This window comes from Fundulus heteroclitus, chromosome 7 (genome assembly GCF_011125445.2).
Source record: "Fundulus heteroclitus isolate FHET01 chromosome 7, MU-UCD_Fhet_4.1, whole genome shotgun sequence".
Lineage (NCBI taxonomy): Eukaryota > Metazoa > Chordata > Actinopteri > Cyprinodontiformes > Fundulidae > Fundulus > Fundulus heteroclitus.
In genome coordinates this window covers 24,011,776-24,030,705 of record NC_046367.1, presented here as the reverse complement: position 1 = coordinate 24,030,705, position 18,930 = coordinate 24,011,776, and the positions used below count along the sequence as shown (strand labels likewise).

The 18,930-nt window shown below is 39.9% G+C and overlaps 1 protein-coding gene across 3 annotated transcripts in view; it reads left to right on the top strand.

Moving 5' to 3' along the window:
* The window catches only part of frmpd4 (FERM and PDZ domain containing 4), a 66,070-nt gene that overhangs the window by 11,013 nt on the left and 36,127 nt on the right, over positions 1-18,930 (top strand). For 2 of the 3 annotated variants that reach the window (XM_036139231.1, XM_012873257.3), the window contains exon 2: positions 15,726-15,842. In XM_036139231.1, the coding sequence (XP_035995124.1) occupies positions 15,726-15,842 (117 nt within the window). Of the gene's footprint in view, positions 1-1,171; positions 1,607-15,725; positions 15,843-18,930 lie in introns of those variants that run through there. The other variant, XM_021321844.2, reaches the window with a different exon arrangement.

Here is an 18,930-nt window from a genome sequence, read left to right as displayed (position 1 = left end):
CAAGTCATTTGGCATTTGGAGCAAATGCTTTTAAAGTTTGATGTCGTGTTGTCTTGTCTGTGTGTTTTGCTTTGCTCGGATCACAAAGGAAGTCATCCGACTACTTTCAAACACTCCTTTTATCCAAACTGTCGGTGGCACATAAAAAAGTATGAAACCTCCACAGATCAAAGATGTGGTGTTTTTTTTTTTTTTTTTTAAACAGCCCCGGATCTGTGGTGTTTAATTAATGAAGGGTAATTCCTGCTCTCTGGGGCCGCAGACCTGTGGCGACTCTTCGTCTGATGATGGGTGCCATCCAATATGACTGAACTTGAGCTATTTTGCAAGATTTGGCATAAAATGTTGTTTCTAAACGTACAAACCTAGCAGGCATGGACAAAGCCCGGTATAAATAGCGTCAGAAATAGCCCAAAAGACTTGCAGCTGTACAAATGTTGCACAAAGTGACTCAGGGGGCTTGGATATAACATTTTTAAAACCATGTACAATTTCCTGTCCACTTCAATCACCTTTTGAATGATCATTTTTGAAAAAATAAAATAAAAGTGTGGGTACAGAAAAAAAAAACACATTAGTTTCCTAAGGCCTTTTGAAATCCTTTTTCTCGCCCGATTCTTTTAACGGATTTCAGTCTGGATGTTAATTATTTTCCTTCTCTTTTGGTAGCATTGTTTCTGCTCCGTGTTTGTTTGTGTCAGAGGGGACGTGGAAATGTTTGGAGGCTCCTCGTGAGCACTGAGGGTGAGCATTTAGCCGCTGCACTACATTGAAAGGTCAAAGCGAATGCGCCGTACAGTACAGGCAGCGTGATGTGCAGCTGTGAGGCAGAGACCTCAGCCGGGGAGGGGGACACATTAGGTCCTCATAACGCAACAGCTGCTCTTGTTGTTCCTACGCCGTTTTGCGAGTACATTTGGATGTGCCATCTCATCCATCTGGCTCATTTTTCAACATTCTCTCTCTTCCCGGAAAAAGACAAAAAAAAAAAAAAAAGCAAACACTAAATGGCTGAGATGTGATCCAGCCATATTTTGGGAAGAGGGATTCCAGGAAACTGACGGCACCCGTTATTTGCAAATATTGTGCCCTCTGAATGCACATTCATCTCACATTCCTGTTTTGCTTTCCTCCACTTTCATCTCCCACCAGCATCGCCAACCCCCTCCCTTTCCTTTCGCCTGGGCTCTATCTGCCTCCCTCCAAAGCTGTTGTTACTGTGCGGCTCCCGCACATCATTCCACTGCGATGGAAATTAAATGAAGGTGGCTTAGCACAGCTAACAGAGACATGCTTTGAAGGATGTAACCGGGGGAAGCTGCGCTGCCAGATCCTTTTCCATGGGCTTCGGATTTGTGCTGCTGAGGCGAGGACACAGCAATCACTCAGCCATGCAGAGGCTCAGGGAGAACGACTAATCTCTACACCTGACTTGTGGAAACCTTACTTTTTTTTTTTTTTTTACCCCCCTTTGAATTATTTATGGACAAAGAAACAACGCCTTACAATGGTTCGGGAGTGAAGTTGATTTTGCATGTGTAGGTTGATTGCAGTCTGCAGCACACATGGATGTGTTCAGCTTTGTCAAGATGCCAAAGCTTTCAGGGTGAGTTCGACTGTCATGTACTAAGCGGACTGTAAATGTGCCTGCGCGTTTACCGGAAATGTGGCGTGTTCGTGTGTTTCGGAGGCACTGCCATGAGGACCCGGGACACGGGATTCACATGTTGAGCTGTCACCTTGGAAATGCTGAGTAAATGATCTTTCGAGGTAGCAAGTTGTGCAGTCATGTATGATGTGGAATGAATGGGAAGGGGAGGTGGATGATGGCAGCGGGGGTAGCTGCTTTAAGCTAGGGTGATTCATCTGTCAAAACTGTTTGCATCCAAGTTCATACATTTCTCATGCAGCAAATCATTTTTGTTTCCCTGCTTAAGCACTTCGAAATCCTGCACATGTTTATGTGAAGACTGTACGCTTTCCCAGAAATCACATTTTCAAAGTTTTCAGCCCTTTTTGAGCTAATTTTTAATGTATAAATTAAAAGGGATGGATGGATGGATGGATGGATGGATGGATGGATGGATGGATGGATGGATGGATGGATGGATGGATGCATGCATGCATGGATGGATGGACGGACTAACGGACGGATGGATGGACGGACGGATGGACGGACGAATGGACGGATGGATGGATGGATGAACGGATGGATGGATGGATGGATGGATGGATGGATGGATGCATGGATGGATGGATGGATGGATGGATGGATGCATGGATGGATGGACGGACTGACAGACGGATGGATGGATGGATGGATGGACGGACGGATGGATGGATGAGTGTTTTAGATAATGCAATGGGAAATAAAGTCTGGAATCTTTCCATATTCTGTATTATTTTTCCATTCGTATCCAGATCTGGAGAACACAAAATTCCACACTTTGGCAAACTTGTCCAGACAGTGCAGGGATCTTGTTTCTTTATATTGTCATAACAGCATCTGTATTAAGTATTAGAGGATACATGCACCATGTTTCAAATCACTAAATGTTTAATTTAATACCCTAAGGGAAATTATTACTAAGCAAATGGAAATGCTATTCATTATGTTTTTTTCTTCTTCTTACCTTTAATAATTCAGCATCTTCGGCTTTGGTACATCAGAGGTAGTTTATATGTAACAAGTGGTTGAACATATGCATTGATTTGCAAATCACTACAGAGGATCATACAAGGATACATAAAAAGGAAAAACAACTTTTATTCTGTTTCTCCCCTTAAATATATTTCATTTAATAGATCTGGTGTATGAGAAAACTGTAAGTGAAAAAGGAATCCAGCTCAGAAGAATTGCTTTATTCATTGTGAGGAGTGACAACTCACTTAGTGAGCCCATGAGTCTGTCAGTGGACATTAATCTTACCTGGGGATTAGCCTCCATCAGAAACATCACAGACCACTGGTGGAGGGAACAGCTGATCATAAATACAAGGTGCTCGATGTGACACAGAAATTATGTGTCACAGCAGTGGCCATTTGGAACAGAGTCTCACTTCTGAGTCATCAACCCGCTGCACTTGCCAAGAATATGTAAATAGAAAACAACATTGTTGCACAAACTTTACAACCAGCTCATTTTGTAAAAAAAATTTTTTGCCAATCATTACAGAACTATAAATATACCATGATATGATACAAATGTAAGTCTCCCTCCATGACGGCGTGCATTATGTGGCTCCCAGTGGACTACCAACGTCACTATCCTGTCACAGTTAATAATGTCATGCACTGTTGTCTCTGATCACGAGTTAGCTCCGCTACATTTGCACCTTTCCATTCCATGTTTTGTTTTTCCCACTCTGAGCTGCCAGCAAGGATTTAGCACACCACGATGGAAGCTAGCTAGGCTAAACAGGGAAAGCCACTTCATGCATAGAGAGCTATTAGACATGCAGCTTTCTACCATCTCTTCTTCCCACCTTCCACTCCCCCAGACATGCATGTTTTCAGAAACAAAAGCAAGTCATTTTTATTCATTTCCTACATTGTGGTGAAATGCAGACATCATTTCCATGTTGGAAGTTCTTCTAGCTAAAGATAACAAAAAATCCTCGTTTTATTCATCTTTTCTAGCAAACAAAGTTTGAGCCTTTTGACCAAAGTGCTGCTTTGTTCTTCTCTCGCACAACTTGAGCTAAGCGCCGTTACTCCTTTGATGCTTTCTGTGGGTGTTGGGAATGGTTTGGCAGCAACAGCAGCGCGGATGAAGTAATGAGCGTCAGCCTTACAAATTTATGCAGATATTGTCAATTACCGTTCAAACACAAGTTTCGCTAAACTCTAATGGACTGACACAATGTGAGAATGAGTAAATAATAGCTTCTTCATCACTCACAAAGCAAATAAGAGAAAAACTGTCCAATTTATTTTTTTTAATTATCTTCCTGAAGTTTTCTTTACAGAGGACTTTTATAGATAATAGCTAGATACTTCTTGATCAGCTACTGGTCAGGCAGACGGCTGGGAGTGAGTAAGCATGGAAAACTGTGCTTAGAGAACTGAGAATGGCCAGTAGCACCTTTAACTGAGTACAGCTTAACAGCATGGGCAACAAGATGGATAGCATAAATAGACATAAGACAGAGACTAGGGCTGCTGCTAATTACTGTTCTTTATTCTCCCAAATAATTTTATTGATCACTCATTTCATTATGTCATTTTTTTTCCATTTATCAATTGATTACAATGTTCTTCATTGTATTGTGTATCTTCATTGTTCTTCGGTGTCATTTCTTTTTGCTTTTATTTCTTTGCAATAACATTTACAATTACTGGCATAACCCAAAACAGTTAAACAAATATTAGCACTTTAAAGGGCGAGATGCATTAAAAATGTTCCCCCTGCAGCATGAGAGACATAAATTAGATAAAGCCCTCATTATTATGTGTATTCAAAATGTCAAACATGACAAGTTTGAAATGATATAAACAAAAAAACAAAACAGGCCTTAGTTCAGTCATTAAAAGAAAGGAAAAGCAAACAGTTTGTACTACACCTTTAAGATTTTTTTTAAATGGGCTCTTATCCCTTAACTGTATGTATTATTTATAGGTTTTTCTATTTTATATTTGATCAACTTAAATTATAACACTATCCACACACAATTAAATGTGATAAAAAAAATAGGATTTGGTCAAATATGTTTGATTAGTTGCACAAAGTCTCCACATTAACATGGGGCCACAGCATTAATCGATGGAAAGTTTGACTCAATGCTTCCATTAACAATTATTCAGGAGAAATCATAACTGACAGACTACATGTACAACTTTAAAGAGTTCACTTAAAAAGCTTCAAAACAATCTGTGCTGGCTTTGTTGGCAGCCCATAAGACGTTGCTAACTAAGGAGCCACACTGATTTCTTATAGGAAAGTCCTTGTGGTGCTTGGCTTTACTGCTGGGTTTTCTTAGGAAACCTTTTGAGCAATCTGTCTGTATGATTTGATTGAATTTAACTTTGTATAGTGTGTTGAGATGACTATATAAATAATATTGAATCAAACTATATAGCTTTCATGTATGTGAAAATACAATAAATTATTTAATTTTGTTAAGTAAAGTTGTATCAGGATCTAATAATTTTTATGTCAGAATTCATAGTTTGCCCAATTCTTAAAGTCTTGTTTGCTTCCCTCCAGGCGCTGTTTCTTGAGTACTATCTATTTTTTTGATCCATTGTTCAACATGTTTGGACAGCAAAGTTTACACACCGGAAATCGTTGGTCTGGACAGAAATTGATTAGCTTCCATGCTCATCAGAGCATAGGAAAAACCAAAAAGATCTTTCATCATATACTTAGTCGATAAAATCACAAGCTCTTTGGCATGAGTCTCAGAATTGGCTTTGGGTCAGAAAAAGGAGCCAACTGGCTGGGGTTGAGGGCGCAAGCATTAATTTTGCACTGTCATTTGGCGCCTTGACATAAAAGCTAGTGTTTAAGGGAAAAGTATGCAGCAAAATCCATCTCAGTTGTTATAGAGTAAATGTGTTGCTATAGTTGGTAAAGTTGTTACTTTAATTTAATTTAGTTTAAAGGAAATTAGATATTATTATAGTAAAGTTTTGCAGTAAGGTTTGCTGTTGTAATGTTGTTGTAAAATCTCAAAAATCTTATGTCCCATTAATAAAATTGAGTTCAATTCAAAAATACTTTATTATTCACAAAGGCATATTAAATGTTGTTGTGACTCATGTTACGCAGATTTCTTCAAAGACCTGTTGAAGATGCTGATAGCTGTAGACAGGAATGATCTCCTGTAGCAGTCTTAAAGGTATACTATGCAACCGGGGTTGATTTTCCAGCGAGGCTCCCCCCAGAGGGCGAAAGTAAAAGTGCACTGTGGTAAAGATGCTCAGCTGTTCTGGTTCCTCCGTCAATCCAGGCGCGGTTGTTTTGAGCTTAGCAGACAGGCGAACGCAACGAAAAGTGGAAAAAACGGCAGTACAAACAATGACTAACACAGTGAAGGTATGAACATCAGGCTTCCCGCAGCGCTATCTTGGCGAGGTGGCCGCCTCGCCGAGCCGCGGCAGAGCCGAGGCCGCCGCCTCCTCGCCAGTTTTATTATTATTATTTTTTTATGTTGGCGAGACGCTACCGCCACCGCCTCGCCACCGCCGCCGCGCCGCGGTAGCGTCTCGCCAACATAAAAATAAATAAATAAATAAATAATAATTATAATAATAATAATAATAATAATAATAATAATAATAATAATAAAACTCGATATGCTTGCATGTTTATTTGACGTTAACACGCGGTTCTTTGTTGTGGCTTTCGCGCGTGCATATAGTGAATGGCAGGGCAAAAACACATGGAGTTCTCGCCGTAAATAGAGACTTCTGTGAGTGCGGGCCGTGAGCTCTTGCAATTGCAAGTGCGGTATTTCCCCCACAGACCCCCAGGGCGGCCGAGAAAACCTTTGTTCAACCTGAAATGACTCATTTAATCATCCAAAACGGTATGGAACACATTAATTAACTGAAAAATGTTGCATAGTATGCCTTTAAGGTGTAGCTGAGGAAGACTCTGAATCAAGACACTCTATTGTTGTATAGCAGTCTGACGAAGAGGATGTTTAGGGTTGTCTATAACGTTGTCTAAAACTTTGATGCTTTATTTTATAAAGCCTCCTTTTTTGCAGAATTATCTCCAAAATTTATAGAGTAGTCCCCAGAACAGAGACAACCTTCTTTCTTTGTTGAACATTTTTTTAAGTCACTGGCTCTGATGATGCCAGAAGATATCACACTTTGTACAACATAGTGACAGATGGTATGTAGCAACTTGCTGCTAACACTGAAGACCCTTATCTTCCTCAAGAATTGAAGTCTGCTGTATCCCCCTCTTGTAGACAGAGATGCAGCTTCACAGTTGCATCCGAACACCAAGGTATTTATAGTCCTCAACAACTTCACTTCTTCTCCCATGATAGAAAAAGCGTTTGACCTGTTCCTGTTGTCTCCAGAAATATTCACATTCAACACGAGACGATTGTTTCCACACTATGCCACAAAGTCCACCGGTTCCCTGTTCTTATCTTTTTGTCCATCCCTGATACACCCCACATCACCAGTGACCAGTCCCCTTGCGGATTACACCACAAGCACAACCAATCCAACTCCTTTGCTTTTCCACTCCTCTTGAAATCTCTGTCTTGTTGTATGGTCAGAAAGCCACGCAGGGATACAACAGAGTCAGGGATATCATCCTGCAGCCTTGTCTTGAGTGAAACAGATAATACCGCATTCCCAATACTCTGGCTGGGTCCTTGTTAGGGGCTTGGAGTACGTCCAACTTGTTCCCAACTATCTCATATTGCCCATCACAATCGATCGAAGAGATGGTTTAAACATCGTTCTTCTCTCTCTTTCTCTCTCTCTCCTCTTTGCCCCTGCCCTGCATCCATGGTGCCTCCTTTTCAACTCATCTGGGATTTGGGGCTGTGGTTGAGGTATTATTTGAGCTTTTGTGATGTTGCTCAGCTGCTTCCAGTTGTTAATAAAAAAAAAAACACGTGGTTGCTGTATTTATGCACCATAACAAATGTCCAAAAGTAAAAACGTACCAGCAAAAATCCTTCCATCCGCACAGAATCCAATACCAGAGGCAATAATTGTCAAAATAAAGGGAATTTCCATCCACAAAAGGAGATATAATGGTTTTAAAAAGAGTATGTCAGAATAAAAGTAACAAAGGAATTCCAACATGCGCTTACCTTGAGTGGTACAATTCATTAACAACTGTTGGCTGTTCCATTGCTGAGCTGAATAGACTTGTAAATTCTTGATATCATGCAGAGTAAGAAAAACCACAGGGGTATTCTGAATTTGAACAGTAACTCCTTTTTACAATAGTGCTTTGCCGTTTGTCAGGTTAGATGGAACCAGCAGGAGACTTACTCCCTTGCTTACCATAGTGATTCGTAGTGGATGGGCTGTTTCCCAGATTCCCAGGTGTTGTTTTATTCCTGCCCCAGAGCAGATTAAAAGAATACGTCATCTCCACACAATTACACCATTATTACACAATTAAGCAGCACTTTTTGGTTGTCTATCTTATAAAGTTAAAAATTGTATATATATAAATATATATATATATATCTGAGTAAGAGAGAAAAAGAGAGCAAGAGAGAGAGAGCGAGAGAGCTGCTCAGGATAGTGTGGTTGCCCATAGCAACAATATCTGAGCTTTACCAAAGACAAACACAGCAATGCAAAATTCTGCTGGGCTATTAGCGAAGACAGACAACATAATTTTAAAGTGAATGTTGCTGTGCAGAAGACTGCAACATTACTGTAAAGTGATGATCTGTAGGGCATAGCTGTTCTAGCCTCATTTCATTTGGTTGCACTGATGCGTTCTCATTGTGTAACTGTCATCTTGTAAGTAAGGATCTCTTTGCATATCAGCAAAGAACAGCCCCTTTCTTCTACTTGTTATCAGTAAATAACAAAGCTGACAGCATTCTACGTTTACTGACAGAAGGCACATAGACAGTAGGATAAATATATATAATAGCATACCTGACTTCTGGAGCATTCACACTGACGTTTAACTAGCGGGATGTAAATTACAGATTTGACTGTTTTTTAAGCCATGCTGCTATATTGGCCAAAGGCTTGGAGACATGTTGGAGGTTGGTGAATTCAAGCAGAGGGCAGATGCACCACGAAAAAAAAAAAAAAAAAGACGGTGTTTCATGCGCCTTCAAAATGAGGAGCAGGAGGAGAAATCCTTTAATCAGAAAGGTTCCTCTCTGTCTAAGGCACTGCTCTGCTCATCTCTTCGGTTTCCTCTCATTAGATGGGCATTTCTGTCTCTCCGCAGACTTCATATTCAAGCAGAATCACATTAACAGTGTGTCTCTGCATAAATGTCTGTTTATTTCAAGACCACTGAGGGGGAAAAAAAAAACAAAAACTCTGACGCCCTCCTCGGTGTCTTTCTCAAGGCACCTGAAGTGATATTTGCTGTATTTCCTGTCACACAAGTGTGCAACGCATATCGTTATTTTTCAGTCAGCTTAAAAGACACATTGCCTGGGATGACAATAGGGTACCAAACCTCACAGCATCAGGTGGGTTGGAGACATTCATAGTCAATAACGGCTCATTTTATCTACTTCTATCAGAAAAATGCATGAAACTGAGGAAGTTCTGTTACAGTCCTTGTCAGATGTTTGCACAAATGTGTCATTGGGATTAATGGCATATTTATTTGCCAGGCACAAATATACACCAATAACTCAAATGAATCATTAAAAACTAAAATCATGTGGAAAAAATTGTAATTATTGTTTATTAATCATGAATCTATGCTGCTTGGTTTCTTGGCATTGACCAGGCATTTAGGGACTGATCATACGTTTTTACCGGGGCTGACTTTGAGCCAGTCGTGGAGCTCATCCTTAGCTGGAATCATTCATTCCAAAACCAGATTTGATGTGTGCATGAGACCATTTTCCTGTTGAAACACCCAAGCTTGTCCATGCTGAGAATACTGAGGTGGTCCTGCTTCCCTAAAACTCTATCCATTTTGGGCAATGCTCAACTACCACAGCAGAGATGCCTCCACCGTGCTTCACAGTTGATTTTTCTGCTGTTTGAAAGCCTCACATTGACTGTCACAAACGTCTTGTTGCCAGCAGCTCCGCCTTTTTCCCAATCTCAAAACCATTCCCCAGAAGGCATTTGGCCTGCCCTGTCAGTGTAAACCAGATTGAGACTTGCATGAAGACGTTTCATGGTACAGAATTATCTTGGTCCATGTTGTTGTTAAACTCATCTCACTGTGGTTGGTGACACTGGAGTTCTGGCATATTCCAGTTTCTTATAGGTTAGAACTTTGATGGTGCCTGGATTGCTCCAAAAGGTCTTGGGACGTTTATTTTATGTCGAGTGTGACTGTTTGGCTCAGATGAATGGACATACTTGAGTGTGCCAACTACACAATAATCCTAAATACACAACAAAACTGTTTTGGAAGGTGAAGCGGGCTAACAGTAAGCTTTTGGAAAGGCACTTGCATCATCTCGACTGAAAATTAATGGACACGGTTTAAAAGCTGGGCTGGTGCCAGCATGTCGACAGGTTTAAAGGAGGTTTACTGCAAATAAGATTACTCAAATATCCCATCAGAATTATACCAAAAGGTTATTGAGGCTACAAAAAAATGTGCAGTTAAGGTGCAATTTGCTTAAAGACATTAATTAAAATATTAGTGGGGGTAAAATTATGTATTTGAGCCTGTATGCATAATTTTAAACCTGTGTGGATTGAAGGAAATCTGCATGAAATTAACATTGCGCACCAAGTTTACTGTTTCTAAAATATATCGAAGCTGTAAGTTGTATGACTGTCGTAGCTTGAAAAAGGTTATTTTAAGGATATAAACAATTTCAAAGCCTAAATTCATTATGACATTTATGCGTACAATGAGCTGGTGTAAACCTCTGATCAGGACTATATTTACTCTGCAGAAGCTGTCATCACTGTCTTAGGTGAAATATAAGCTCACTAATATCGAATTAACTACGTGGGATGAAAGTGATTTTATGTTTCAGATATGATGGCCATGCAAACTAATGCAACAATTATTATGGGTTTCTTGACCTAAGGCTATTCCCTTGTCCTCCCCAAGTGCATGCTGGGAAACTTAAAAGAGAATTCATGGTTTGGTCCCCTGGCAATCAGCGCATAAACATCACTTGCAGCCACGTGCAGATGGGAGTCACTGACGCAAAGCACTTGTCAAAGGATATAATGCTCTGAATACCTCATGAAAGAGCAGCTTTATTGCATTCTCCGTGGGTTAACGGCAGACATTTGTTGCCAGCCCCTTTGGAGATTGTTGGTGTTAATTATTCAAACTAACTTCAGCGTCTGTGTAGGAATGTTGCTCCTCTGAGCAGTAGCCTTCTCTATAATGCATTGTCACTCGCTTCATGAGCAGGATTTTCACCTTTTATGGCAGCAGAATGTTGGTCTGTGACAGGCATGTGTTGAAAAATACGGAGGTTTCAAATGAACCTCTTCCATTCAGGACGGACTGCAGCACATTGTTTGTCCTAACAAACGCTAGGGAGTGATCTTTTTCCCCATTTCTCAGACACTACAAAGTCTTTATTTAAATAAACACGTGTTTCCCAAGACATAGAAATGAATGAATACGCGTGAAACATTCTCCGGTCGTATTCAGTTTCAGATACTAAAAAGCTGCTTGGTGCTGTGACAGTAAAAACATATTACTGACGCATTGTATTGATTCTTCATATCCCAAACAAGGAGCTTGATTCCCTTTTTTCCATTGGCCCTAATGTAGTTTAAAGATTGCTTTTTGGCTGCTGTCAGTTAGGGAAACGAGTAGGCTCTATAGAACGTTATAAATTATAATGCCGACAAGCATTTTTAAGTTAAAGAAATTCCCCACTGACCTACATTTAGCTCCCCTTTTACTTCTAATTGTCCTGCGGTGACTCTTGGGTAACCTGTTCATGAATTGTGTAGCATGGCTTGCCTACTTAGAGCTTGATTACTTAGTCCGATGTGACTGGGCCGGCATTATTTATTAATGCTTGATGCGGAAGATCGGTTTCACTGTCCGGCAGCGGGTGAACCCTTTGAGCCTCTTGGTTAGTATGGACTGCTGCGACTCGGTGGCATGTTGCTCCTCCCATGTGCAGACAAAAGAAATCAAAGATCATTGTATCTTTGACTGCAGCGTTATTACAAGCACGCTGGGGCTCAGAGACAGAGAACACAGATTTTTTGGAACAGTCCTTCAGTTCAGAGAAAGATCCTGAAGAGACGTCGTTTGAAACTGTAAGTATGCCTTATTATGTTGTAGACTTTGGGAGAAATGCCAGATAACCCTGCAAGGGTGTGGTTTTTATAGTTTGGGCATTTTAATCATTACGAGGAGGTTCTTGGGCTTTTTATCGGCCTCATCAAACACTGAATGAGTTAGCATGGCTGTGTGTATAGTTCTAGGACTTATGAAAGAGATGGATGTAGATCTAATAGTGTCTGAGATGATCATTTCTCACAAAGACTTGAAACCTAAACTTGAATTGTATTTATGTTGGACAAACAGAGAGGTGAGGCTTGACTCAGACTCATGGTCTAGGACTTGAGTCTTTTAAATCACTATCTAATGTCATCTCTGGGTAAAAATAAACCAGTAAGGAAGTGGACAAGGATGGAAACATCCTGTATGATTTACAGGCCAGGGGGCATTTTCATCCTGAAGACTGTTATTTGTACATATTAACTGAATAACATAGTAGCTGAATGAGCTTCATAATAAGCACAGATATCTATCAAACTAAACTGTCTAATGATTTTAAGTCATTTCAAACCAAAACGAACAATTTACCGTCAATATTTTTATTTATTTACCCAGTTTGTTTTTGCTGTTAGGCTAATGTCATTATAAATACACCTCCAGGACTTCAAAATTAAAAGCACATCCTTATTATTTCCCATTTCCTCACTGCATTGCGCCTTCCCGCTAAGATGCAGCGAATCACGGGAGTCACTACTTTTTTTAAGTTTCACAGACGTTCCACTCATTAACATTGTTGTGGAGCTCGCTTACCAGAGGGCATGCTTTGTCTTTCGGCTTACCTGTCAGGTTTCATTCTGCCGCACATGTTTTATGCAGTCTAAGCCAAATATCAGTAAGACACACAACATGACAGGTACTGGATTGCAAGAGGTGTAAATTACAACTTTTATCATTTCCTGCAGCTAGTTGTGCTGCAGTGCTAATACCGGCGAGTACATGAACAGGAATGATAAGTAAACTTGATTTCAGAGCCATTAGTTGTTGTTGTTTTTTCAAGCACAGAAGATTGTGCTCATCCCTGCTCATGAAAAATGTTTGTTTATCTGATTATGCAAAGTTACTTGAGTTAGGCTACGGTGCCTTTCCCAAAGTATTCACATCTTTCGCATTTTTCATGTTCTGCTGCCTGGCAACATCTAATTAGAATGGTTTGTTTGAGAGTTTGCACAATTTCATTTGCAGAACATACCTACAACTTTGAGGACGTATTTATTATTTTTATTTTCAGTCCGACATATTTAAATGTTTCCCATTAAACCACTCGAGTAGTGCTTTAGCGGTATGCTTCGGCTCATTGTTTTGCTGCAAGGTGAACCTCCATCCTTTCCTGTATTTAGCACCATCCATCTTTCCAGTCTTTCCAGTTTCCCAGTCCGTGCTGCTGAAGAAACTTTCCCAGAGCATGTTGCTGCCAACACCGTGTTTCGCTGTTGGGAAGGTGGTCTTGGGTCGATAGGATGTGGTAGATTTGCACCACACTTGGCATTTTTCTATGTGCAGTTCAACCTTACTCTCATCTGACCATATCACCTTCCTCCATACAGTTAGGGAGTAGCCCACATGACCATTGGCAACATTTAAAACATATTATCTTATTTTTACCACCAGGTAATGACTTTTCTTTGGCCACTCTTGCACAGAGCACAGCTATGTCTTATTGTGGTCCTGTGGACAGATGGTCCAGTCTGTGCTGTGGAGCTCTGCAGCTCCTTCCTGGGTTACCGTTGGTCTCTGAGCTGCCCCTCTGACTAATGCCCTCCTTGCCTGGTCTGAACGTTCAGGCGGGCTCACCTCTCTTGGCTGGTTTGTTGTGGTACCATGTGCTTTCCATTTGAAGATGATGGATCTGATGGAGCGCTCAGGAGAACATCAAAGATTTGGATATTTTTTTCATAACCCCACCCTGACTTGTACTTCTCAACAACTTTGTCCCTGACTTGTTTGGAGCTCCTTGGTCTTCATGGTGTGATGCCTCTGGCTTAGTGGTGCTTCAGCATCCAGAGCCTTTCCTAAAAGGTCTATTTTTTACTGACAGATCATGCAACACTTAGATTGCACACGGGCAGATTTTCTTCTCACTAATTACGTGACTTTTGGAAGTAAATCAAAACTCTTCTATGGCTCCATAGTAGGACTGGGCGATATGGACCAAAAATATCTTGATATTTTAAGTGCAATGCAAATATATGATACTTATCTTTTTAATGATTTTCTTTTTATAAAGTCATCACAAAAAGGCCTCTCTGAATCAAAGCTTTATCCAACAATGTCTCACAGGCACAGTTTTTAACAATCAGCTGTAGATAAATATGAGAAACGGCTGAAAAATAACCTACTGGAATACATAAAAGTATAATTCTAACATGACATAGACCATCTTAATATAAATGATAAAATCTATTTTAAAATATTTTTTATATTCTCAGCACTACTCCATAGCAGATGCACATGCCAATTATGTTTCTTTTATCTTTTTATATATTATTCTCATTTCACTTCAGCAACTTAGACTACTTTGTGCAGATTCATCACATAAAAATAAGATAACATTTAAATTACAGGTGGGAATATAACAAAATAGGTTAAAAGCTGAGTTGGGGGTGGTTGGAGGGTGCAAATACTTTTGCAAGGGATTGCATATCTCACAGCCACCAAATGGGAAGAGCAAACATCATTAATGGTTCCCTACACACAAAACGGATTGTGTTTCTCTGTAGGATTACGACTTTTTGAATTAATCTAGGATGTTTTAACGCATCCAGTGTCTCCTGTGTTTTTCTTTGTTTCAATAGCCAAGGCTATTTAAGTTTTGTCTTATTTTGCAGCTATTGAGGTTTACTGAATACATCTTCCCAGTGTTTGGAAAATTATTTTAAACTTGTAGATTACAAGTGTTTTTGTTAATACCTCATGAGGTTTCAATTTGAACCCAAACAAATACAGACAGTGAGACACACTCTCATATAATTATACAAGTCAACTGCACAGAATTCACTATCATTGGTACTGTAACTGGGGGAAACATTTTAGTAGGAAAGAAAGAGGAGCTTTGAATAATGAATTTGAAGAGCCTTGTTACATGGCAGACAAGCCTTTGAAGTGACATAACTTTCTGCTACCACTTTTTTAGCATCCTCGGTGCGCAGACACAAAGGCAGCGATAAATGGAAAAACTAAAGGAGGGGATGCATCAAAGACATGAATATGATGAATATGCTCTAACCCACCCCAGTTTTCTGGAAATCCTCAATTCTGACGACTTGTGGCACAAAGAATTGACTCTGCAGAGCTCGGTTTTCATAGCTTTTGTGAGAGTCGCTATCCTTGGTTACAACAATAGCTTCCGTGCTTGCCAGGTGACATGTTGTCAAAGAAAGGTTATCAGATTGGTTTGAGATTGAGTCACTATAATAAGTGGTTAAGAACAAGATGCCGTCGGGCTTTATTTATAAAGACTCCGCCGGCATCCAAAAATAAAGCCAATTTCATGCCTCTCAAGCATAAGAGTGAGGCATGACAACTCTGCCTGTGAATCCAGCTTATGTAATTAATTTGATTTGTATTCACTCACTGAACTGCGCCTATGGAACATTGTTTGTCACATTGGAATCGGACAACCCCTCTGTCACTTGGCTTGAGTCACTTTATGTCTGTGCAGTTTATTTATTTTGGGATCTGGATATTGTTGTATTTTTGGAATAATCGCATATTGTTTTAACCCCCTTCGAAGTTTGAAGAGTTTTCCTGATTTAGAGACATTTTTATGTGGTTTTCACGTGGTTCTCTTCGTGCCCCTGCTCCTCCGCAGCCACAGGACCAAATCCTCAGGTTGGCCGCCCCCTTCAGGGACCTGGAGTGCTTCCCAAGGACCCCCAAATGGATGGGACATGGGCACCATCAGAGAGGGGCGTGACTGTTACATCAAGTAAGTGCCCTGTGTTTAAAGAAACAGAGGGGGAGCTCTCTCCGTCCCAGATGTTTCGTGAGTGCTTTGCCAACCTGTGATTATTCCGGCCACGTCACTGCCTCCCCACTGTCTCCATCAGTGCATTCAGAATACTGATTCTTTTTTCTCTTCCCTCCACTGCCGCACGCACACACTGCCCCTGCTGACTCTCGCTCTCTCTCTCTATCTCTCTCTCTCTCTCTCCTTCTCTATCTCTCTCTCTCTCTCTCACGCTCCCATACACCCACTATACTTTCTTATGCAGTCTCCCAAATGCAGAAGAGGAGTTTAGAGGGCGTGAGTGTGTATTCTGCTGCAGTTGATCAAATTCACCTGCACAATATCTTTTTCTTCTTTCTTTTTAACAAGAGGATGTTGGGTTATCATGCTTTCAGCGTAGTTGATCCTTCATAAGTGGCACTTCAGGCAATCTGTCCAGGCAGGTAAAAAGAACATTGACTTTTGTAAACGTCTGTCTATGCAATGTAGTGTAACAAGTGAGCGTTTTCTCTTTAGCTGCATGCATCATACTAGAAATCGTTGTTGTGCATGCAAACCTCTTCTGCAAAAATACTCACACACAATATTACATATTTTTTTCATTGGCTTTCTATTAAGTAACATATAATACAAAACTAGATTTAATGTTGGAAAATGCATCCAAACAAGCTCTCGTTTTAAATGGTTCACAAATACAGGAGTAGAGCACTCGTCACACATGGGTCGTAGCACGAGAAGCGTGATGTCAGAGGAGTTATATAAGAAGGACGGAGCAGTGAAAGCGCTGGATGCCGAGTGTGTCTGCATGAGACAGATCATGGAGGCTTGTTTGGCTCCTGCTCCTGCTTTCTAAATTTGAGGAAGACTCATGAATAATCAAACATCCCTTCCCGAGACAGTCTGAGGCTGAGTTTGGGCTGTTTTGGCTTCAGGGTGCTGATGTTAAATTCTTGTGTTTTGCTCAACTGAACACATGCCAAGTCTGTGTGACACGACTGCATTATTAATATCAAATGGATTTAATATTAGGTCTGACATTTATTTTTTATTTTTTTTTTACAAAAATATACTGAGAAGAGGAGGAGCATAGTGGTTCATTATTTATCATTATCACACTAATAAAACAAACAGGTCGAATTTTACCAATAAATTAGTGTAGATATCGACATTTTGAATAGAAACGATGTAACTTTAACAACTAAAAAAACACCAATTGCTTTTGAGCTTATTTTGTTAAACTAATTATAAACATAATCCGGTCTGTCTTTAAACAAATAAACAAAAGTAATAATTAGGTTGTCATTTAGTCATGTTAATGGTAATTTCATAAAAAAAATCTTTTGAATCTATTCTAGCAGGGATTTGTTTAAACCTTTTCCTGAGAAAGATGTGGTGTTCATTAACAATTACTGTTTCAGTGTTAAGCAGCTCAATTTGATTCTAAACAATTTGAAGCTGGAAATGAACATCTGATATTCGGTTTTAATAATGTAGCTTTTATATCTTTTCCCTGATCCCCACAGGTAAAATCTGCAACAACGTCTTAAGAGCTAGGAGGATAGGCATCAGCTAGCGAGTTTTACATTTGGTTAGCGCTGTCTTTAACCCGCTAAAGCTGGACATAAACGTTTAAATTGATTCTAAAAACTTGTAATATAAAAGAATTCAAAGAAAAGAACAGCTGGGATGTCCTGTCCACTGGGAAAACCTACCTCAGGCGTAAGAAGCTTATTGTGTTGGCAAATTGAATTTTAACTCTTACACATTGGCACTTCTGCTAAACTAATTGAAGATGGATCATAAACAGTTTAAATCTATTCTAACAAGGTGCCAATGATAATCTTAACCCTTAAGCAAACACAGCTTGATGCAAGAAGTTCAGCTTGCTCGCAAGTTTGACTTTAGCACCCCCGCAATCACTAAACAAGCTAATGCTAAATTCTAAATCAAAATTTTTGTTTCAACACAGAAATGTTCCCAACCGCAAAGGGTTTGACAGTTTTTAACCTCTGCTAAGTCGATACATTCATTTATAATACAGCCCATATAGGCCCATTTTTCTCAGCTAGGTACAAACATAAGGATTGAGAATAACAACTGACTAAACCAATTTTAACCAAAATATTAAATAGGTAGAGTCCATGTCCAAAATGTGGTTAAAATGTAACTATTATAGAATACTATATTTACAAACTAACATGCAGAATTAACGTTTTATTTAATGGCAAATAGGGAGTATGCTCACATATTCCCTTTTACAGTGCAGATGACTTATTGTGCAGCTGCCTCTAGTTGATAGGCCAGTTGTAGTGACAATGTTTTAATGCTCATGATGATAAGTAATGATCAGTCACACATGATCCATGTTACAGAGCACTAATATCTACTGCTTATGTCACTGTTTTATTCATGTATTTATTGTAGGCCTATGTTGTGTGTAATTTTAAATCATGCAAAAATATTTGGGCTTTCTGGATAATGTACCCAAATAAAACTGATGAGGCAGAGAAAATATTAAACCATGGTTTCATGTCATGAGAAAGAAAAATGGCATTCTGAACCTCATCAAGGCAGGATTTTGGAACAACAAAAACAGGATATTGCTGTGGTTATAGGCTTACTTCTCTCCCTGCTTCTCCTAAAAATCCATAATGTGCTGCAAGAAGGCCCTTGAAAATGCACTTTGTACAGAATGAATCAGGCCAGCATTTCTTGCTGTTCATTTTTGCTCATCTTAGCGATAAAGCCCTCAGCACGGATTGTGATTTCTGTACAGAGCGTCGTGGAGCTACGCTAGTGGCTAATGGCTGTGATTAGGGGGCATTAGATACATGGTTGTCTGCACAATGGGAATCTAGCCATGTTTAGCAGGTGGCCTTGAAGGGGAGGGGACAGTGTTCTTCCTGAATGCACAGGTCCATATGTTTTGAATCCGTGCACAAGCTGCTAAGTTTGTTTCTTTGCAGAAACAAACCAAGACGCATTCCCTTCCTAAATAAATTGTCACACTGAAGAACTTTGCATTACTTCCAACCCCACAGTGCAGCAACTTTAGTTCCTTCATATA